Source organism: Thalassophryne amazonica, chromosome 17, assembly GCF_902500255.1.
Source record: "Thalassophryne amazonica chromosome 17, fThaAma1.1, whole genome shotgun sequence".
NCBI lineage: Eukaryota > Metazoa > Chordata > Actinopteri > Batrachoidiformes > Batrachoididae > Thalassophryne > Thalassophryne amazonica.
In genome coordinates this window covers 34,407,770-34,431,479 of record NC_047119.1, presented here as the reverse complement: position 1 = coordinate 34,431,479, position 23,710 = coordinate 34,407,770, and the positions used below count along the sequence as shown (strand labels likewise).

The following is a 23,710-nucleotide window of genomic DNA, read 5'->3' as shown; positions in this document are numbered from 1 at the left end:
GGTTCAGAATGCTGCAGCTAGAGTACTGACGGGGACTAGCAGGAGAGAGCATATCTCACCCATATTGGCCTCTCTTCATTGGCTTCCTGTTAATTCTAGAATAGAATTTAAAATTCTTCTTCTTACTTATAAGGTTTTGAATAATCAGGTCCCATCTTATCTTAGGGACCTCGTAGTACCATATTACCCCATTAGAGCGCTTCGCTCTCAGACTGCGGGCTTACTTGTAGTTCCTAGGGTTTGTAAGAGTAGAATGGGAGGCAGAGCCTTCAGCTTTCAGGCTCCTCTCCTGTGGAACCAGCTCCCAATTCAGATCAGGGAGACAGATACCCTCTCTACTTTTAAGATTAGGCTTAAAACTTTCCTTTTCGCTAAGGCTTATAGTTAGGGCTGGATCGGGTGACCCTGGACCATCCCTTGGTTATGCTGCTTTAGACGTAGATTGTGGGGGGGTTCCCATGATGCACTGTTTCTTTCTCTTTTTGCTCCGTATGCATCACTCTGCATTTAATCATTAGTGATCGATCTCTGCCCCCCTTCACGGCATGTCTTTTTCCTGGTTTTTTCCCCTCAGCCCCAACCAGTCTCAGCAGAAGACTGCCCCTCCCTGAGCCTGGTTCTGCTGGAGGTTTCTTCCTGTTAAAAGGGAGTTTTTCCTTCCCACTGTGGCCAAGTGCTTGCTCATAGGGGGTCGTTTTGACCGTTGGGGTTTTTCATAATTATTGTATGACCTTGCCTTACAATATGGAGCGCTTTGGGGCAACTGTTTGTTGTGATTTGGCGCTATATAAGAAAAAAGTTGATTGATTGATTGATTTTGCATCCTACCTGTAGCAGTGGAAAAGTTCCTACTTTGAGATTTGTTTATCTTTGGTACATCTGTGTGTTTGCATGTGTTATTTCCCACTCAGTTGTGAGCAATCCTGTTTTTGTGTTTGTTGCCACGGTATCAGTTGATCTCCTCACCGAGCAGTGATACAACACTGTACATCCAGCAGAAGGAGGAGAACGAGAAACAACGCTGTAACCTTGCTATCAGGAAGGTCACCGTGGCGACCATTGTGGGTGAACGTAATGACGTTACGCTCAGCTTGCAGCATTACCAGTTAGGTAGGATCTGGAATTATTGTATGTATACTTGAATATTTGCATAAAGAAGATCTGGTTAGTTAGTTGGAACGTTTGCCTGTCAAAGTAACCTGCATCAGCATGTGTAGCCAGAGGGAAAAAATACTGTTTTTATTTAGGTTTTTTCTTATAACTAAAGCAACTAGGGTGCCTCCATTTATTACCCTGCATGTCAACGGTAGTGTAGGGAATTGTAATCACTCATGTGTTTGTCTGTGTCTGTACAAATATCTGAGCAGATTTTCAACCAACTTGATCGAAGTATTCCTTGGGTAGGATCGTTTTATGAAGCAGTACTAAGGGAGACTGAATGAGACAAAGGCTTAAGCCCCATTTACACAGACAGTAAGAGCTCCTGGAAGCGTCTCGGAAGAGTTTTTGGCCGTCTTAAGGATCAAACGCCGTTGTTAACGCCGGCACTAGGGGGTGTGGCTTAGTTCCGGCTTTACCGGAAATCGGCGAAAAAATTATTCAACATGTCGAATAATTCCGGGAGCGCTCCCGGAGAATTCGTGTGACGACTGAGACAACGCGAACAACGGCGTTTGATACTTTTTAATCGCCGTTTCATCCTGCCCCTTCCTGTAGTGCCGCAGTTTACACTGCCGTAATTGGCAGCCGGCGTTGTATCCCTAATCAACGGCGTGTAAAACGGCGATAGAGCCCACATCGGCGTCCTGAAGGGCGGTTTAACTGGTGACAGAGGCAGACAAAACTGCGGCGCTAGCGGACAGTACGCCGTTCTAAACGCCACCTCCCGGTTATTAACGGTGTTCCAAATGGCCGATAGGCGGCGGTCAGTATAAAAACGCTAGCGCGCTGCATGCAGGCCTCTCACTCGCGGCCAGCTCCAGATATTTTTGCAGAGAAGCTCCAGTATGCCTCCTAAAAGAAAATTGGCAGCGGCAAGGACTTACCAAGAGGTCTGGTTCAGAAGCGGGGGGAGGTGGAGACACAGCAACACGTTGAGGAGGTGGAAAAGGAAAGGAGAAGAAAAGGCTGAGGATGATCTCCCTCCCCCTGCAGTGATAGAGGCATATTTCCTGCTGCTTCAGCCTATTATACTCTGGGGGCAGTGCCTATATGCAAAAGTTCCTGGAGTAACGCAGGATTTGCCTGGATAAAACCAGCGGTACACAGGGCATTATCGGCGGCAGCAGAACACCGCCATTCTCACGTGTGTCTTAACCTGCGATTGTAAAGGATAGAACTGGGTATTAACCCCCGTTGCCTGACGTGTGCCGGATGCTACGGCGTCAAAACGCTGCTTTATTCGGCGGATTTAGCCGCATTTTATCCGCGTATTTGCGGCTAGTACGGCGGTCAAAACACCGGCGAAATGCTCCGCCCCTTTCCACCGCGAAAACAGCCGGAACTACCGCGAACTTCGGTCTACGTACTACCCGCCGACAAAACCGTCTATGTGTAAACGGGGCTTTAGTACTTGACAAAAGCTTTAGTCAAAGTTTAAAGTGATGACATTCTATGGGAGCAGATAAGGCAAGTTAGACCCATCTTACTCAAGTCCAAAGGTCTAAAATTTGAACCACCCAGTTCAGGTTTTTACTTTCAGACATAGAAGCATACATCAAGAAGCATACAAGAGATGGTTTTCAAAATCGCCAGAACCCTCCCAAGATACTGACCTGCTGGTTAATTAATAATAACTAAATAATAAATAAATAGTTTTTTATGTGTCTATTTGTATGTAATAGGCACGCAGTCGTGCATTTTATAAGCTAAAACAGCAAGAGTGATGTAATTTTCAGAGGAACACACTGAAAAAAGAGAAACAGTGCACTTCAAAGTACTTATTTACACTGGTCTAATGGAAAATTGTGGTTTCCAGTTTAAATCTGCTGGAATCACTTTACAAAATCCTTAATATACATTGTGAGAAACAACAACAAAAAAAAAGATTAGCTGTAACAAATTACATCAATTTTTTTTAAGTTGATCCAAAGTAGCATTTTTTTCAGTGCATGTGAAATCATATGAAATGAAATGGAAATGCGAACCATATATTAAAAATTACTTACACTGCAAGACTCTTAAGTTTCAAAAAATTTGCTCTATTGGTTCACCATCAACAAATTCTTTTTAAAACAGATCTGAATTTCGGTTTCCCCAGTCCTTCAAATGTATGATATTTTTGCATGATTTTGATTGAACAAAAATCTTGCAGTAAGACGCATGCAGTATTAAGCCTGCTGGGGTTCAAAACTTGTGTTGGGAAATTGAATGATTCCTCATTCCATCTTTGAAGTTGCTGTGTAGTTTTCCTGTTGATGAAAAGAGGGAAATCATATAATTAAAAGTTTCATTTTTTGGCTCTGCATCTTCACTCCATAGTGTTGGGTAATCATGGCAATGTTCTCGAAGTACTACAAACAGGAATCCACTAGTATTGATTTTTAAACACACAAATTTTTTATCCAAGGATATAAAACCAACCTCTCTTTTGCCGTTTTTATTTTATTTTTTCCCCCAACACCAACATTTGACTTTTAAATTGTATATCCTCAAGGAGAGTGTACTTTTGGCATTGGCAAAATTTTCACTTCTTTTTCATTTTACAGTGTTTCCACTCAGTGACACTGAAGAGAGGTTTCACATCCATAAAACATGTACTGACAAATGTAAAAATGAAGCCACAACAAACATAAAATGAGATTCTGAGCTACTGTGCATGCACAAAGTAGAAGAAAATTCAGGCTATTTGTACAGCAGGTAGTTGATACACAACTTTAGGACTTTAAGTCAAAGACTCTAGTTGGGAGCCTTAAAATCAGGTACTTTTTTTTTTTTTTAAGTGTGATGTCTAGTCGGTCTTGGACTATGACTTAGCCCAAGACTTTAATACCACTTCATAGACCAAGGCCCAGATGATTAAATTTTGGAGCAGATTGGTCAAAAGTCAAGGTTGTCAAAAATATAGTCCAAAAAACACATTTTCCAAAAATCTCCACAAAAAATATGGCTGGAGAGAAGCTTGTGTCAATTAGTTGATCATTTGTAATGAGTGACGTAATGATAATGTTAAAGGCATCATGAAATGAAGTCATCATTGTCTGAAAAACACAATCTCTGTGATCTCTCCAAAACCCATAGGGCCAGAGAGGTGAGCTGGCATAATCATTTGGCATTACATAAGTCACATCACTGTAGTCCAAAAAACATCAGCTGTTATACTATATGTCACAAAGTTCTTGAAATCACATAGATTTCAACGACACTCCCTTGCAGGGGCCATTGTCCCAAAATATTTTAGAAAACAGTATTATATGCATGCGTCAGTCTTCCTGTGCATGGAGAAGTGTAACTGTTTGCATGTAACTGTAAGACTTTTTTTTTTTTGCTTTGGTTGTTTTCTTTTTTACAGCATGCAATGATCACACTGGTAGTTTTGAGTTCCCTTTTCTGTATTGACATCTGATATTTCTGTTCTTACATTTAACTTCCCGAACTTTAACAGCATCAGAAACATACATTGAGTATCATTGAAGGCGGGTGACTTGTATCTTGCTGATTTAAATTTTTGTTTCTAGTTTTAATGCTTTATTTGATGTTCAGTACTGTGTATGTATGTTGTGAACTTGCTAAATAAAATTATGTATTTATTTTGAGTGGGAAAATAATACCAAATCAACTTTTTCCCTTTCCTAAGCTGCAACAGTCATTCATTTTCAACCGCTTATCCCAGTCCAGCTCACGGTGGCAGCAAAGCAAGCAGCTCAACCCACACTTCCCTATCCTCACCCAACTCTTGTAACTCATGCCGGGGGATCCTAAGGCATTCCCAAGCCAGCTGGGAAATATATTCTCTCCAGTGTGTACTAGGTCTTCCCTGGGGCCTCCTCCTGGTTGGAAGTGCCTGGACGACTTCTCAAGGGAGATGACCAGAGAGCATCCTCAACAGATGCCCGAACCACTCCAACTGGCTGCTTTTGATGTGAAGAAGCAGCAGCTCTACTTTGATTCCCTCCCGGATAGTTGAGCTTCTCAGTCTGTCCATGAGTGTAGCCCAGATACCCGACAGAGGAGTCTAATTTCTGCCGCTTGTATCCACGATTTTATTCTTTCAGTTATTACCCAAAGCTCATGACTAAAGGTGACGACAGGAGCATAATTCGATTGGTAAGTGAGAGCCTCAACTTCCGGTCCAGCTCCTTGTTCACCACGACCGTCCAGTATAGCGTCCGTAAGATATCAGATGCTGCCCCAATCTGTCCATCAATCTCCTGCTTCAACTTACCCTCACTTGTGAACAAGACCCCAAGATACTTAAACTCCTCCACTTGGGGCAGTAACTCTCCCCTGACCCAGAGGGGACAATCCACCTTTTTCTGACAGAGGACCATGGTGTCAGATTTTTAGGTGCTGATTCTCATGCCATTCGCTTCACATTCTGCCTCAAACCTGCTCAGTGCATAACCTGATGAAGCTAACAGAACCACATCATCTGCAAAAAGCAGAGCTGCAACTCTGAGATCACCAAACTGGACACTCTCTGGTCCCTAAGTGCACCTTGAAATCCTGACCATGAATATCAAAAACAGGATTGGTGTCAAGGGGCAGCCCTAGTAGAGTCCAACGCCCACCGAAAAACAGATGTCATGCCGAGAATGTAGACTAGGGATACAACTTTTTAATTTTCTTCCTCAAAAACTATTTCCAGTATCATATTTAGATGAGCGTTTATGCATAAGTAACTACAGTGAACTCACATAGCTTCATCCATGAACCCATGTTTGTACTCTTATGCAAAACTTGTATGAATATGGGCAAGGTTGAATAGCACTCTTAGCTTTCATTAAATTGTTAGTATTTGTAACACTTCAGTGGTGATTGGATTGTAATGCTGAGTCATCATGCTTTTTCCCTTTTTTGTTTATTATTCAACCAAGTTTCTAGTTTTTGGAAATCCACTCAAATGTAACCAAGTATAAAAATTTCAAAGTTAGTCATGGGTGAACTTTTTTGATCAAATACAAACAAATAAACATACAAACATTTTTACTGTGAAGCACTTTGGGCAGCTGCTGTTGTTGTAAATGTGCTATATAAATAAAATTGACATTGACATAGATTTTTGTTGCTTTCTAAGAAAAGCTCATCAGAATATGATAAAGACTATGGGGTTGCAAAAAAGTATCCCCAATGCAGACACAGCTCCCATTTGGTCATACAGAGACTGGAGCACATACTACAGCGAATCTGGTACCTATATTCTCGCAGCACCCCCACAGGATATCTTGAGGGACCCGGTCATATGCCTTTTCCAAGTCCATAAAACATATGTAGTCTGGTTGGTCATACTCCCAAGACCCATCTAATATCATTGCAAGGATAAAGAGCTGGTCCGAAATTCCATGACTAATGCAGAACCCGCATTGCTCTTCCTGAATCTGGGGTGCAACTAACAGTCTAAGTCTCCTCTCTAGTACCCTGGTATAGGCTTTTCCAGGGAGGCTGAGAAGTGTGATTCCTCTGTAATTGGAACACACTCTCCAGCCCCCTTTTGTAAAGATGGGGACTACCACCCCAGTTTGCAAATCCAGAGGTAATGTCCCCAACTTCCATCCATTGTATAAGCATATCAGCCATGACAGCCCAACAACAGCCAGAGACTTTATCAGCTCTGGATAATTCTCGGCCGCCCCTGGCATCTCACCACTGAGGAGTTTTTTTGATTACCTTGGTGACTTCCACGAGGGTAATGGCATCAGACCTGCCTGATATCCTCAGTCAGGTTTAGCAGCTCTCCTCACCTGCTGAACACAGCCTGGGCCAATAATTGACTCCCTTTCCTGAGGCACCTGACAGTTTGCCAGAACTGCTTTGAGGCTGACCGAAAGTTACTGAGGCTGTAGTCCTTCTGGCTTGCCATACCTGTCCACTGATTCCTGTCCGCTGAGACCTCTGTGCTAACCAAACCAAACACTAAAGGCCTCCTTCTTCAGCCTGATGACTTCCCTTACCACTGAAGTCGGTAAGGGAACTGGTGGGTTCCTGGGTTGCCACCATGACAAGCACAGACAACCTTCTGGCCACAGTTCAAAGCAGCCGCTTCCGCAATTGAGGTCTTGAACATGGACCACTTTGCTTCCATGTCCCCAACCTCCCTTAGGATCTGGAAGAAGTTTCTTTGGAGGTGTGAATTGAAGGCCGTCTGGACAGGCTATTCCACCAAGCATTCCCAGAAAACCTTCACCATATGTTTAGGTGTTCCAGGTCAGCTAGGTGGTGATCAGTTGACAGCTCTCTTCACCCAAGTGTCCAAGACACACGGTGCAGGTCTGATGAAAAAATTACAAAAACGATCACCGTCCTTTGACCTAGGGTGTTCTGGTACAATATCAATCAATCAATCAATCAACTTTTTTCTTGTATAGCGCCAAATCACAACAAACAGTTGCCCCAAGGCGCTCCACATTGCAAGGCAAGGCCATACAATAATTATGAAACACAGTCTACGTCTAAAGCAACATAACCAAGGGATGGTCCAGGGTCACCCGATCCAGCCCTAACTATAAGCCTTAGTGAAAAGGAAAGTTTTAAGCCTAATCTTAAAAGTAGAGAGGGTATCTGTCTCCCTGATCTGAATTGGGAGCTGGTTCCACAGGAGAGGAGCCTGAAAGCTGAAGGCTCTGCCTCCCATTCTACTCTTACAAACCCTAGGAACTACAAGTAAGCCCGCAGTCTGAGAGCGAAGCGCTCTAATGGGGTAATATGGTACTATGAGGTCCCTAAGATAAGATGGGACCTGATTATTCAAAACCTTATAAGTAAGAAGAAGAATTTTAAATTCTATTCTAGCATTAACAGGAAGCCAATGAAGGGAGGCCAACACGGGTGAGATATGCTCTCTCCTGCTAGTCCCCGTCAGTACTCTAGCTGCAGCATTCTGAACCAACTGAAGGCTTTTTAGGGAACTTTTAGGACAACCTGATAATAATGAATTACAATAGTCCAGCCTAGAGGAAACAAATGCATGAATTAGTTTTTCAGCATCACTCTGAGACAAGACCTTTCTGATTTTAGAGATATTGCGTAAATGCAAAAAGGCAGTCCTACATATTTGTTTAATATGCGCTTTGAATGACATATCCTGATCAAAAATAACTCCAAGATTTCTCACAGTATTACTAGAGATCAGGGAAATGCCATCCAGAGTAACGATCTGGTTAGACACCATGCTTCTAAGATTTGTGGGGCCAAGTACAATAACTTCAGTTTTATCTGAGTTTAAAAGCAGGAAATTAGAGGTCATCCATGTCTTTATGTCTGTAAGACAATCCTGCAGTTTAGCTAATTGGTGCGTATCCTCTGGCTTCATGGATAGATAAAGCTGGGTATCATCTGCGTAACAATGAAAATTTAAGCAATACCGTCTAATAATACTGCCCAAGGGAAGCATGTATAAAGTGAATAAAATTGGTCCTAGCACAGAACCTTGTGGAACTCCATAATTAACTTTAGTCTGTGAAGAAGATTCCCCATTTACATGAACAAACTGTAATCTATTAGACAAATATGATTCAAACCACCGCAGCGCAATGCCTTTAATACCTATGACATGCTCTAATCTCTGTAATAAAATTTTATGGTCAACAGTATCAAAAGCAGCACTGAGGTCCAACAGAACAAGCACAGAGATAAGTCCACTGTCCGAAGCCATAAGAAGATCATTTGTAACCTTCACTAATGCTGTTTCTGTACTATGATGAATTCTAAAACCTGACTGAAACTCTTCAAATAGACCATTCCTCTGCAGGTGATCAGTTAGCTGTTTTACAACTACCCTCTCAAGAATCTTTGAGAGAAAAGGAAGGTTGGAGATTGGCCTATAATTAGCTAAGATAGCTGGGTCAAGTGATGGCTTTTTAAGTAATGGTTTAATTACTGCCACCTTAAAGGCCTGTGGTACATAACCAACTAACAAAGATAGATTGATCATATTTAAGATTGAAGCATTAATAATGGTAAGACTTCCTTGAGCAGCCTGGCAGGAATGGGGTCTAATAAGCATGTTGATGGTTTGGATGAAGTAACTAATGAAAATAACTCAGACAGAACAATCGGAGAGAAAGAGTCTAACCAAATACCGGCATCACTGAAAGCAGCCAAAGATAACGATACATCTTTGGGATGGTTATGAGTAATTTTTTCTCTAATAGTCAAAATTTTGTTAGCAAAGAAAGTCATGAAGTCATTACTAGTTAAAGTTAATGGAATACTCAGCTCAATAGAGCTCTGACTCTTTGTCAGCCTGGCTACAGTGCTGAAAAGAAACCTGGGGTTGTTCTTATTTTCTTCAATTAGTGATGAGTAGAAAGATGTCCTAGCTTCACGAAGGGCTTTCTTATAGAGCAACAAACTCTTTTTCCAGGCTAAGTGAAGATCTTCTAAATTAGTGAGACGCCATTTCCTCTCCAACTTACGGGTTATCTGCTTTAAGCTACGAGTTTGTGAGTTATACCACGGAGTCAGACACTTCTGATTTAAAGCTCTCTTTTTCAGAGGAGCTACAGCATCCAAAGTTGTCTTCAATGAGGATGTAAAACTATTGACAAGATACTCTAACTCCCTTACAGAGTTTAGGTAGCTACTCTGCTCTGTGTTGGTATATGACATTAGAGAACATAAAGAAGGAATCATATCCTTAAACCTAGTTACAGCGCTTTCTGAAAGACTTCTAGTGTAATGAAACTTATTCCCCACTGCAGGGTAGTCCATCAGGGTAAATGTAAATGTTATTAAAAAATGATCAGACAAAAGGGAGTTTTCAGGGAATACTGTTAAGTCTTCTATTTCCATACCATAAGTCAGAACAAGATCTAAAATATGATTAAAGTGGTGGGTGGACTCATTTACTTTTTGAGCAAAGCCGATAGAGTCTAATAATAGATTAAATGCAGTGTTGAGGCTGTCATTCTCAGCATCTGTGTGGATGTTAAAATCGCCCACTATAATTATCTTATCTGAGCTAAGCACTAAGTCAGACAAAAGGTCTGAAAATTCACAGAGAAACTCACAGTAACGACCAGGTGGACGATAGATAATAACAAATAAAACTGGTTTTTGGGACTTCCAATTTGGATGGACAAGACTAAGAGACAAGCTTTCAAATGAATTAAAGCTCTGTCTAGGTTTTTGATTAATTAATAAGCTGGAATGGAAGATTGCTGCTAATCTTCCGCCCCGGCCCGTGCTACGAGCATTCTGACAGTTAGTGTGACTCTGGGGTGTTGACTCATTTAAACTAACATATTCATCCTGCTGTAACCAGGTTTCTGTTAGGCAGAATAAATCAATACGTTGATCAATTATTATATCATTTACCAACAGGGACTTAGAAGAAAGAGACCTAATGTTTAATAGACCACATTTAACTGTTTTAGTCTGTGGTGCAATTGAAGGTGCTATATTATTTTTTCTTTTTGAATTTTTATGCTTAAATAGATTTTTGCTAGTTATTGGTGGTCTGGGAGCAGGCACCGTCTCTACGGGGATGGGGTAATAGGGGGATGGCAGGGGGAGAGAAGCTGCAGAGAGGTGTATAAGACCACAGCTCTGCCTCCTGGTCCCAACGCTAGACAGTCACAGTTTGGAGGATCCCAAAAAATTGGCCAGATTTCTAGAAATGAGAGCTGCTCCCTCTAAAGTGGGATGGATGCCGTCTCTCCTAACAAGACCAGGTTTTCCCCAGAAGCTTTGCCAATTATCAATGAAGCCCACCTCATTTTTTGGACACCACTCAGACAGCCAGCAATTCAAGGAGAACATGCGGCTAAACATGTCACTCCCGGTCTGATTGGGGAGGGGCCCAGAGAAAACAACAGAGTCCGACATTGTTTTTGCAAAGTTACACACCGATTCAATGTTAATTTTAGTGACCTCCGATTGGCGTAACCGAGTGTCATTACTGCCGACGTGAATTACAATCTTACCAAATTTACGCTTAGCCTTAGCCAGCAATTTCAAATGTCCTTCGATGTCGCCTGCTCTGGCCCCCGGAAGACAATTGACAATGGTTGCTGGTGTCGCTAACTTCACAAAAGTCCAATGACAAATCACTGCTTGGATTCAGATCAGGGGGATCATTCCTCCCAATCAATCCCCTCCAAGTTTCTCCATTGTTGCCCACGTGTGCACTGAAGTCCCTCAGTAGAACTAAGGAGTCGCCAACAGGAACCTTTCCAAGGATCCCACTCAGAGTCTATGAGAAGGCTCAATACCCTGAACTGCTGTTTGGTGCATATGCACAAATCACAGTCGGATTCCTCTCTGCAACACGAAGTTGCATAGACAGCCTTCTAGTTCACTGGGGAAAACTCTGTACTCAGCTGGGGACTTGAGTATCCCCACAGCCACCCGGCGCCTCTCACCCTGGACAACTCCTGAAAAAGAGAGAGTCCAGCCTCTCTCCAGGAGTATGGTTCCAGAGCCCGTGCTATGTGTAGAGGTGAGCCAAACTATTTCTAGTTGGTATCTCTCGATCTCTACACAAATTCAGGCTCCTTCCCCACCAGAAAGGTAACGTTCCACATTGCGAGAGTTAAGTTCCGTAACTGAGTATCAGTTCATGTGGGCATTTGCCCCTGTGCACCACCAGAAAATCAACTGCAACATTTGTGCAGTTTTGAACCAGAGTGGTTTTCTGACATCACAGTCGATGGTTTCAGTGCTGATGGTCTAAAATGTTACAGATGCTGGTGTGTGAATAAACTGAACAAAACTGTTCTGATCTGTTGTTTCTTCCCAAGTACTTGATCCCGTGAAAACAGTTCCAGCTCAGGAAACTGTTCAGCTTTTCAATTGTGGTTCATCTCCTGGTGTTCTGTTTATTGACTCACATTTTCTAAATGCACTATTATGCATTGTAAATGTTTAGTTTAACTACAGAAATTGACACGAGCTTCTGCAGCTTCTGTACAGCACAAATAACTGAGTAGGCTGAAATTTAACACTCCCCCTGTAAACAAGGGTGCAATTTAGAGCTAGAAATTGGTGGGGGGACAAAGTGTGAGGACCGCAGGGCCAAAGCCCATAGGCCGGGGGTCTGGGGGCTGCTTTAGGCCCCCAGAAGCCAACGGTTTCTAGATGAGCTCAGATGCATTCTGAGCATCCAGAACAGTAATTTTAATGTTTTGAGAAGACCATAAAGTGGACACCATTTGACTTATGCAATTTGAAACTGTGGAAATAAGTACTTTATTCTGAGAATAGCCAGCATTGATTTTATTAACATCCTGGTGTAAATAAGGTATCAACACATGTGTAGAACTCAAAAAGAATGATAGGTTGAGTTTTCTTTAAAAAAAACAACAACTGCAATGTGGTAAAATGTATTTATAAATATGAAAGAACAGGCTCTTAATAATTATTAACCATCGCATACTGTATTTTTTTTTCTCAAGATTTGTTTTTGCATAAGTTTGAAAAAACAACAGATCATAAGTTTAGGATAAATTATTTATCATGAATTTAATTTTTGAAGTGGCACTAATGACAACACTCATACTGAACATAATTTCGCTTGCATAGACTGATTTTGGAGATCAAGCAATAATTGCAGATGGGCTTTTTGAGGTCCCAGATAGCTTTTCTGATTTCCTTTTCTAACTTTCAGAATTTAGTAAATTAGCATATGGTCCAGTGATACTTATATGTAGACACTAGTCCCTAGAGGCAACTATTTTTGATTTCAAATCTGGGCAAATGCAGTCCCAGAAAATTCCAAGAAGAAACAGGTGAACAACAGAACAAGAAACAGGTGTTGTAAACAAGTCAATGCTGCTAAAAATACAAACTTGCAGAAACAAAGATACTATTCTGACATGGTTTTGCACATAAGACTGACATGGTTTTGCACATAAGACTGGCATAGCATGTTTCAAGTACACACATATATGTCAGAAGATGGGGGGACATACCATATTCTGTCCCCCCTGGTTTAAAAGGTGGGGGGGACATGTCCCCCATCCCCCACCAAATTGCACCCATGCCTGTAAATATTTTTATTTTTCACTATTTTAAATCAGTTTGGGATTGACTGCATGACATGCTGTTTCCTGTCTGCTCCCTTTATGCATTTATTCATTCCTGCTGTGTTTCAGAGCCAGAGTCCACACTCCATGACCTCCCAGATCAGATCACAGATTCAGGCCTGATCTCACTGCTGAGATCAGAACTCGGCATGTCGTCTTCTGACCTCTTTTCTATGACCGTCACGGATTACGACATCAAGCCCAATGTAAGAGTGTATTTTTGTCTTCTGATTGTTTGCTCAGCATGCACAGCTCTTTTTTTTGGGATCATTCTTGTACATGCTCTCACTGTGAAAGTGTACTAATGTGCCATATAATGCACGCAGTTTATGCTGAACAAAACTCTCAAATGTGACTGACTGAACTCCAAAAATTACATCATTCAGTAAGAACTTATAATTAAACAAAAGTTTTATGCAATTTGGACCAAATGTGGTAGAATGTCGCAGACCGAGCAGTCCGCCCCTAAAAATCGGTCCACCTTTTGCATCTGTGCATGCACCATTTCGGACCACAGCAGCACCTCTGAGGCGGAGTCTCTTCACAACAAAGCAATCAAATGGGTTAATGGGATTATTAACCATCAGATGATAAAGGTAAACCCTCTTAAATCATTCTAAAGTCAGTTTTAAGCAGAAATGAGGCCATTTTAAGCAGAAAATTGATGAAATTCCGTGACGCTTTGAAATGACAGACGCGCAGTGAACACATCAGCTAGCTAGCAACTTGTTTAGCCGCGGTGCTCTGATCACTTCCGCTGCCTTTTATGATGAAATAATGCTGAATTTATGTGGAAATGATTGTTGTATAAAAGCTTCAGATATCTGTCACTGAGATAGAAGACTGGAGTGCAGTTTGAAGCAGAAACAAGGTGTTAATCTGTGAACCGTGTCATCAGTAGGACTGACACCGGTAATTTGATTTAGACAAAAAGCTATTAAAACCAAAGGTAAAAGACTAACGTTAAAATTTGGATGTAATGCTTGTACAGTAGGGGATATGGAACGGCTGTTCCATATTTGTGAAAGATAAAGATATGGTTACTATTAAACACTGTTGTAAATATTATGTGTTAAGTTCATTTAGCTCAACCTAATTCATTTGTGTGATGTCAACTGAAGCACTATTTTTAAGTTGCTCCAACAATTCTCTTTTTCCATGAAAGAGAAGAGCACTATGACATGTTGGTGGAGACATGGTTCTTATTTGGTGGAGACATTTTCTTTTCTTTTATTGCTTTTGTCACTCTGTCCAATGGGGATAAAAGTCTAAATTCTGACTGGCCTCCTTTGTCACTTGGTAGAGGTACTACTGTCAAATATTTATATAACCAAACACAATTTGGTGCAGATCCAGAATTGGCAAATAGATGGCAAGATGGGCAACTAGCACCGTTTTGGAAAGAACATGATGCAAAATGATGGATATCCAACTTGATTTGAATTCATAAGCTGGAATGTACTGTTGGGTTTATACTGTACAGATACATTTGGTTGATCTGATTTGTTTGTGGTCTAATCAGCACTGATCTCTACTTCAGAGAGTCTTTGAGGCACCTCCATCTAGCTCTGCTCTGTTTGAGTACATCGACAACTTTGTCTCAAGACGGCCAGAGAAAGAAAAAGAAAGGGAGAGTCCTCCATCCTGCAATAAGGACAAGCAGCAGACAGGAACAGACAATTCATTACTCAGGTATTTACTGCTCATTTCATAGATGGCTAAAGATTTCATTTATGACTTTTTCATGAGCTTGGCATTTCAATCGTGTAATAATAATTTTTTTTCTTGACGATGAGTAAGTTCTGCTTACGTATAGTGTGATACTATAAGATCAAAGTGGATAGAACTGGTCATTAGTAGAGTGAAGCAGAGCAGGAAGCTCAGGAAGGAGATGTCCTACCAATAAGTAGACCTGTGTTTGATTCCTGGTCATGCTACCTGTCTATGTCCTTGGACAAAACACCTTATTTGTATTGGCTTAGTCCAAACAGGCTGGGGAAGTAACCTGTGCTGGGTTGGCATCACATCCAGAGGGAGACGTAGGCTCACATCCACAGACGATGGAATCCAGGGATAAGCACCTTCACCAATGGTTCTTGGGGCCTATATAAGACTTTCTTTTTCTTTTTTAATAATTGAGTGGTTTTATTTAATTTCAGTATAGACCATGACATGAAAACAGGATGAACCTTTCACCATCAGCTTTTTTCTTTTCCTGTAAATTCCATCAACCAGTGAAACGTTTTATGGATTTTTAGGTTCATGGCTAAGAGGAGACTTCTACTCCTCTCAGCTCCCTCTGAAGAGGACTACTCTTTCCAGCAGCAGCTCTTGGCTCTCAGGGGACAGGAGTGTCATCTGGGTCAGTAAGGCATCATCCTCACATCATTCTGCACAAATCAGTTTGTTCATACAACATAAAAATGATTCAACAAGAGCAGAAATGACATTCAAGTCCAAAGACTTCCCTGTTATGGGCACAATTATAAATACAAAACCCCTGGCTGATCTTAGAGAAGTTTTGGAATCCACCTAAATGGATGTTATGTTTTAACTAAGGAATGTTTGAACCCAAAATGCAGGCAGCAATGAGACAAGTGGTAGGTGCAAACACACAGGTGACTTATTGTCTCACAAAAAATCAAATATCCAAACAAGGGCAAAAAAAACAAGGCATAGCAAAGGGTCCAAAATAAACACACAAGCAAAGTTCAAACAGTCACTGGGAAATGAGTCAACACTCTGTCATGCTTGGCCCCAGCTCAGGTTTTAGGTCTTAGCCCTTGGCATATTTCTGTTGTGATTTTCTGGTTTTACTTTTCATTAGTTCATACTTTATCATGTTAGTCTCAGTTTGACTCTATCGTTTTGCTTTCTTTATTATTTAGTCACTGTTTTCATTCAGCACCTCATCATTTAGTTTGTAGTCTTTCAGTTATTTGTTGCTTTTCCTTGTGTTACACTTTCGTCACTGGTTCATTCTTTGCTTATCATTTATTGTGCAGTTTGTATTTGTTACTCTGGGTCTTTTGTTACTTTAGTCTTAATTTAGTTCTGGTTATCACATTTGTTGTATAATGTTTAGTCACAGGTTTTTGTTATTATTTATCTCTGGTGTTGCTCATCAGATTATGTTCCATTTGTTATTCATTGCATTTTCTGTTTATCAGTTATCTTGTTTTATTCTTTGCATTATGCTGTGTTCACTGGGTTTTGTTTATTTGTGGATTAACCGATAGATTGTTTTACCATTTTATTGTATTCACTTTTCTGTACCGTTCAGTTAGTCCATTCAAGTTTTAGTTTTCTGGTTTTCCCCTTTTTGATTTGTTATGGTAGTTCTTAAGTTTGCCCCTTTTGTTGTGTTGACAGCCTCAACACTGCATTTAATCTATTATTAGACTCTATTGGCTTTGCTCAAAAAGTAAATGAGTCCACCCACCACTTTAATCATATCTTAGATCTTGTTCTGACTTATGGTATGGAAATAGAAGACTTAACAGTATTCCCTGAAAACTCCCTTCTGTCTGATCATTTCTTAATAACATTTACATTTACTCTGATGGACTACCCAGCAGTGGGGAATAAGTTTCATTACACTAGAAGTCTTTCAGAAAGCGCTGTAACTAGGTTTAAGGATATGATTCCTTCTTTATGTTCTCTAATGCCATATACCAACACAGTGCAGAGTAGCTACCTAAACTCTGTAAGTGAGATAGAGTATCTCGTCAATAGTTTTACATCCTCATTGAAGACAACTTTGGATGCTGTAGCTCCTCTAAAAAGAGAGCTTTAAATCAGAAGTGCCTGACTCCGTGGTATAACTCACAAACTCGTAGCTTAAAGCAGATAACCCGTAAGTTGGAGAGGAAATGGCATCTCACTAATTTAGAAGATCTTCACTTAGCCTGGAAAAAGAGTCTGTTGCTCTATAAAAAAGCCCTCTGTAAAGCTAGGACATCTTTCTACTCATCACTAATTGAAGAAAATAAGAACAACCCCAGGTTTCTTTTCAGCACTGTAGCCAGGCTGACAAAGAGTCAGAGCTCTATTGAGCTGAGTATTCCATTAACTTTAACTAGTAATGACTTCATGACTTTCTTTGCTAACAAAATTTTAACTATTAGAGAAAAAATTACTCATAACCATCCCAAAGACGTATCGTTATCTTTGGCTGCTTTCAGTGATGGCGGTATTTGGTTAGACTCTTTCTCTCTGATTGTTCTGTCTGAGTTATTTTCATTAGTTACTTCATCCAAACCATCAACATGTTTATTAGACCCCATTCCTACCAGGCTGCTCAAGGAAGCCCTACCATTATTTAATGCTTTGATCTTAAATATGATCAATCTATCTTTGTTAGTTGGCTATGTACCACAGGCTTTTAAGGTGGCAGTAATTAAACCATTACTTAAAAAGCCATCACTTGACCCAGCTATCTTAGCTAATTATAGGCCAATCTCCAACCTTCCTTTTCTCTCAAAAATTCTTGAAAGGGTAGTTGTAAAACAGCTAACTGATCATCTGCAGAGGAATGGTCTATTTGAAGAGTTTCAGTCAGGTTTTAGAATTCATCATAGTACAGAAACAGCATTAGTGAAGGTTACAAATGATCTTCTTATGGCCTCGGACAGTGGACTCATCTCTGTGCTTGTTCTGTTAGACCTCAGTGCTGCTTTTGATACTGTTGACCATAAAATTTTATTACAGAGATTAGAGCATGCCATAGGTATTAAAGGCACTGCGCTGCGGTGGTTTGAATCATATTTGTCTAATAGATTACAATTTGTTCATGTAAATGAGGAATCTTCTTCACAGACTAAAGTTAATTATGGAGTTCCTCAAGGTTCTGTGCTAGGACCAATTTTATTCACTTTATACATGCTTCCCTTAGGCAGTATTATTAGACGGTATTGCTTAAATTTTCATTGTTACGCAGATGATACCCAGCTTTATCTATCCATGAAGCCAGAGGACACACACCAATTAGCTAAACTGCAGGATTGTCTTACAGACATAAAGACATGGATGACCTCTAATTTCCTGCTTTTAAACTCAGATAAAACTGAAGTTATTGTACTTGGCCCCACAAATCTTAGAAACATGGTGTCTAACCAGATCCTTACTCTGGATGGCATTACCCTGACCTCTAGTAATACTGTGAGAAATCTTGGAGTCATTTTTGATCAGGATATGTCATTCAAAGCGCATATTAAACAAATATGTAGGACTGCTTTTTTGCATTTACGTAATATCTCTAAAATCAGAAAGGTCTTGTCTCAGAGTGATGCTGAAAAACTAATTCATGCATTTATTTCCTCTAGGCTGGACTATTGTAATTCATTATTATCAGGTTGTCCTAAAAGTTCCCTAAAAAGCCTTCAGTTAATTCAAAATGCTGCAGCTAGAGTACTGACGGGGACTAGAAGGAGAGAGCATATCTCACCCATATTGGCCTCTCTTCATTGGCTTCCTGTTAATTCTAGAATAGAATTTAAAATTCTTCTTCTTACTTATAAGGTTTTGAATAATCAGGTCCCATCTTATCTTAGGGACCTCGTAGTACCATATCACCCCAATAGAGCGCTTCGCTCTCAGACTGCAGGCTTACTTGTAGTTCCTAGGGTTTGTAAGAGTAGAATGGGAGGCAGAGCCTTCAGCTTTCAGGCTCCTCTCCTGTGGAACCAGCTCCCAATTCAGATCAGGGAGACAGACACCCTCTCTACTTTTAAGATTAGGCTTAAAACTTTCCTTTTTGCTAAAGCTTATAGTTAGGGCTGGATCAGGTGACCCTGAACCATCCCTTAGTTATGCTGCTATAGACGTAGACTGCTGGGGGGTTCCCATGATGCACTGTTTCTTTCTCTTTTTGCTCTGTATGCACCACTCTGCATTTAATCATTAGTGATCGATCTCTGCTCCCCTCCACAGCATGTCTTTTTCCTGGTTCTCTCCCTCAGCCCCAACCAGTCCCAGCAGAAGACTGCCCCTCCCTGAGCCTGGTTCTGCTGGAGGTTTCTTCTTGTTAAAAGGGAGTTTTTCCTTGCTTAAGTTATGCTTTGAAGTTTTGCTTACTCAATATAGTTAGTTCAAGTCAATCAAAAATTCTGTTTACTTCACTCAAAAACTAAGACCATGCTACACAAACTTGAAATAGTTAAGTAAGCAGAACGTTTTCTTACAACTTTGAGTTTACACTACTCAGTCTTTTTACTTTATTTGAACATTTGGGTTTACAGTGCAGAGGCACAAAAAGGGTAGCAAACAAATTCAGAATACCCACACTCCAAGGGAAGCAATGTCAAACTGGCAAACTACAGTAAGAGGGACAGAGGTGTGGCTTAAAAGCAAAATGAACTGATGAGTAAATAAAAGACAGGTGTGTGAAAAAGTCAAAGGTCATAAGACAACAAGGTGGGAAAAACTAACAGCATCAGAAAGTGAATAAAAGATATATGTATATACTCGTGTGTGTGTGTGAAGACAGGCATGTGAAAAGTCATAAAACACAATAATTAAACCTCATGAAAGATGTCAAAAACCACAGGGGGACTCAAAAGTGCAAAGAGCGTATCATAAGGGAATACAACAACATCCTAAATACACTAACGCATAAAAAGATGCGATCAAATAACAATATAAACTGAACAAAAACCAATGAACTCAAACAGGAAAGCAATGTGGAACTCAGAAGTGCAAAACCAGCAACGGAGGAAAAAAACTAACACGAAGACAAACACATGAAAAGGAACATTCATAAATCTAACAACAAAGAGAACTGAACCATATCCAAAAACTACAGCCAGAAGCATAAACACAAAAACAACCTAGAAATGAGAAGTGGCAGAGTAACCGAACCAGATGAACAAAACATGATGAACCAAAGGGACATATGCGGGAGACAAAACACAGACTGAGGATGGAACACAGATGCAGGAGAGAGACCAAGGACACAAAGGATGACCCACAACAACACACACACAGATGACATACAGGGGACAGGACACTAACTCCAAGCCACAGACATGAACACACACACACAGCTACATTTAGTTCAAGGCTTGATGAAAATCAAATTCCTCTACTTTGAACTTTCCCTAAATGAATATTTTAAGGACAATTTTGTGATCAGTGCTCATCGGCATACCAAGCTTGGTAAATTTATTAAAAGCAGTGGTGGGCACAATTCCGGTAATCCGCTAACTGCTAATTAGCAATGCTAACTTTTTTGTTCACGGATTAGCTTTTTAGCTAACTTCAAAAACTATCAGTGGACCAATTAGCTTCTGCTAAATTTAGTTCTGCTAATTTAGTCTGCTAAAGTTTTCATAGTAACAGTGAAAAAACATTTGTAAACCCTATTCTGGTTGTTAAGTTGTGATTCAACTCTACAACCGTGTGATATAACTAGGCGCAATTCACACTGCCATCCAGTAGATGGGTCAAAATGCATAGAACACTGCCGTCTACTGGATGGCAGTGTGAATGGCGCCCGGTTATGTCACACGGTTGTAGAGCTGAATCACAACTTAAACAATTTTCAATTTTGCAATTGCCTTTTTTTTTTTTTTTTTTGCAAATGAAAAAAATTACATATTTTACAAATACACATTTATTTTATTTGTAAAAACCAACGTGTTACAGTCACTTGTGTATTGTTTTTTACATCAACCAATCAGTGATGAGGGAAGGCTTATTTTACCCATAATGCATTTTGGTGTGTTAATGTTCAAAACATTCAGAATTAGTGCATTATTTTAAAATTAAGATATGTGTTATATTTTCACTTTGTGAAAATATCAGAGTTGCCATTAATGTAGTTATTCTATCCGGATTAATTTGATTTATAAATCAAAACCATAAATCAAACATGCTTTTCTTTTCAGGGCGTCTACCTCACATCTAGACCGCTGTATGCTGTAAATGTGAATGATTCTTTCTTACAGTAGTGGGCAGGACGCACAAAGACAGAAGCGCTGATTGGTTGTGTTGGGTTTGTGATCGTCTCTGATTCTAATCAGAAGCGTTGGCATAGCTTAAACTCAAAATCGGCTTGTCAGTAGCTGAGAGTGTACCAGAGACAATACTGAAAATTAGCGGTTAGTGATTAGCTGTATCACCTGGCCATTGTGCTTTGAACTTTGATCAATGAACTTAACCTTTGCCAAAACAAACATTTAAGGGCAATTCTGGGGTCAGAGCTCCTCCACACAACAAGTTTGATGGAAACTGGCCATAGAAACTGGAGAGAAGGAGAACAGACAGATACATTGCTTAGTGTTGTTGTGTGGGACAGATTGTAGATCCAGATGCACTATAAAATGCATAGTAGATCTGTGGTGTCCAGATGTGAGGGATTACATTAATCCACTGTAGGCTCTCTGCAATGCTAGTAGCTTCTAAGCACTCCCAGATCAAAACCGTCTCCAGGAGATATTTTAGCAAATAATGAAGACAACCAGGGGTGCTAAAAAGGGGAGAAGGAGAAGGATTCTAGGGGCCCATGATTGACAGGAGCCCAGAGAGGCCCTTAATACAATTATAATACTGACAAAATAATATCAGAGGTGGCCCAGTAAGATTTCTTTTCATGGGGTCCAAAATCCCTGGCGGCGCCCCTGGACACAACACAGTATTTTACAGCAAAAGAAGTATACAGTGCAGCCAGAAAGTATTCACAGCGCTGCACTTTTTCCACATTTTGTTATGTTACAGCCTTATTCCACAATGTATGAAATTCATTTTTTTCCTCAAAATTCTACACACAGTACACCATAATGACATTGTATGAAGTTTTTTTTTAGATTTTTACAAATTTATTACAAATAAACAAAATAAGAAATCACATGTACAGTATGGACTTTATGTTGTGATAACAAGCTGCAAGCACAAATAAATGGAGCAACGTGCAGTTATGTTCTGATCAATGTCTAAAGATGCTGAACAAAACTACATTTGTGGGTGTCTGGTTGTGTTATAGACATATTTAGAAACATTTTGAAAGATTGGTGCATTAGTTTGTGATTGTGACAAAAACCACCGCCAGTAGCAGGCGCGTAGACTCAGCGACATGCTACTTTGACCTGTCACGCTGAATACAAAGTGTTTGTCTTTTGAATTTGCTTGAAAACTACATACTTTCAGTTTATTATCAATTAAGGCGGACTGTAAGTAACCTTTAGTCTTTCGGCAGGCATTCGTCATTTTGCCATGTTGAAGCTGATCGGTTCGGGTGAAGAAGCCTCAGGAACGGTTGTGCTTTTTCCACTCAATGGTGAGTCAGTGTTACAGGTCAGTACAGGGGCATGAAAAAACATTTAGGGCAGGGTGTTACTCGCCAGAAATGTTGAAATATCAATACTGAGCATAAACCAAAAAAGTAAAAGTAAATAAAGATGACCACTCATAGTATTTTATTTTCCTGCAGGTCATAGTCAGAGTGAGCTCGAGTCTTTATCCCGTGACTCGGTCAACAGTCTGAGAGAACAACTAAAGATCAGTAAGGACTATTTCAGTATGCTTGTTGTGGGCAAGGACAGTGATGTCAAGGCATGGTTTCCTTCACCCATGTGGTCTTTGGACAACATCTATGACCTGGTGGACTCCATGGAGCTTCGCCTGGAGGAGGAGAAGCTGCAGAGGAAACTGGGGATCCAATGCCCTGAGGACAGAGGAAGAGGAGGTGCCGAGGGAGAGCTTCAGCATGGGTATGATGAAGACAGAGAGGAGGAGAGGTACTTGTATCACCAGTCAGAGGACTGATGGTGAGGAACAAGGAAGAAGAAAGAGTGGAGTGAAGAGCTACCTAAATTCTCAAAAGGAGATATTAACCCCAATGATATAATGGATATGTTGTGTTTGTAAGCAATAAATTTAAACAGTGGTGTTGAAAACGTCATACAGTGGTTTGGATGAAAGCAATCACTATGTTCTCTACACATCAGCTTTTTCAGAAAACTTGGCACAGCTACAACAGAACAGAAAGAACAAGTTCACCCAATACTGGGGAGAGTGTGGTTTTTGGCAAAACCTCTGTCTGATCTTTTTCAAACACATTCAAATATACAAATCAAAATATGTAATGTTGGAACTGAAACTGTAGTGAAACAAAACAAATGTTAATGGTTTTGGTCTGAGCTAAAGATGTTTGATTTAAAGCTACAGTGTGTGGGATTTTGGGGGTTGATTAGCAGAAATGGAACATTGCATTCATAACCATCTGTTCATTACCTTCAATGACAAATCAATGTGTTATCGTGAGCTAAGAATGAGCCTTTCATATCCACATAGGGAGTGGGCTCGTCATGGAGGCAGCCATATTGATACGGTAGCCCAAAATGGACATACTTACTCTCTTTCCCACTTTGCAGTGAAGACTGAAGAAAAAGGCAGAAGAATTCATCGTTCCTCCTCTGTACACTTTCTACAGGTTGTTCATGCAGGCTAATAAGTTTGAAAACCTTCATTTTTGTGAAATGAAGAATCAGACATACTGATTCTCACAATAAAAAGCAAGGGAGCATGAATCC

The 23,710-nt window shown here is 40.4% G+C and overlaps 1 protein-coding gene across 1 annotated transcript in view; it reads left to right on the top strand.

The window, feature by feature from the left end:
* ccdc80l2 (coiled-coil domain containing 80 like 2) overlaps nucleotides 1-23,069 on the top strand; it is a 55,224-nt gene extending 32,155 nt beyond the window's left edge. The window contains 6 exon segments of the mRNA XM_034193026.1: nucleotides 954-1,110; nucleotides 13,251-13,387; nucleotides 14,722-14,873; nucleotides 15,440-15,543; nucleotides 22,375-22,455; nucleotides 22,609-23,069. Coding sequence (XP_034048917.1) covers nucleotides 954-1,110; nucleotides 13,251-13,387; nucleotides 14,722-14,873; nucleotides 15,440-15,543; nucleotides 22,375-22,455; nucleotides 22,609-22,943 — 966 coding nt within the window. The 3' untranslated portion in view covers nucleotides 22,944-23,069.
* Nucleotides 23,070-23,710: the final 641 nt, after the last annotated feature.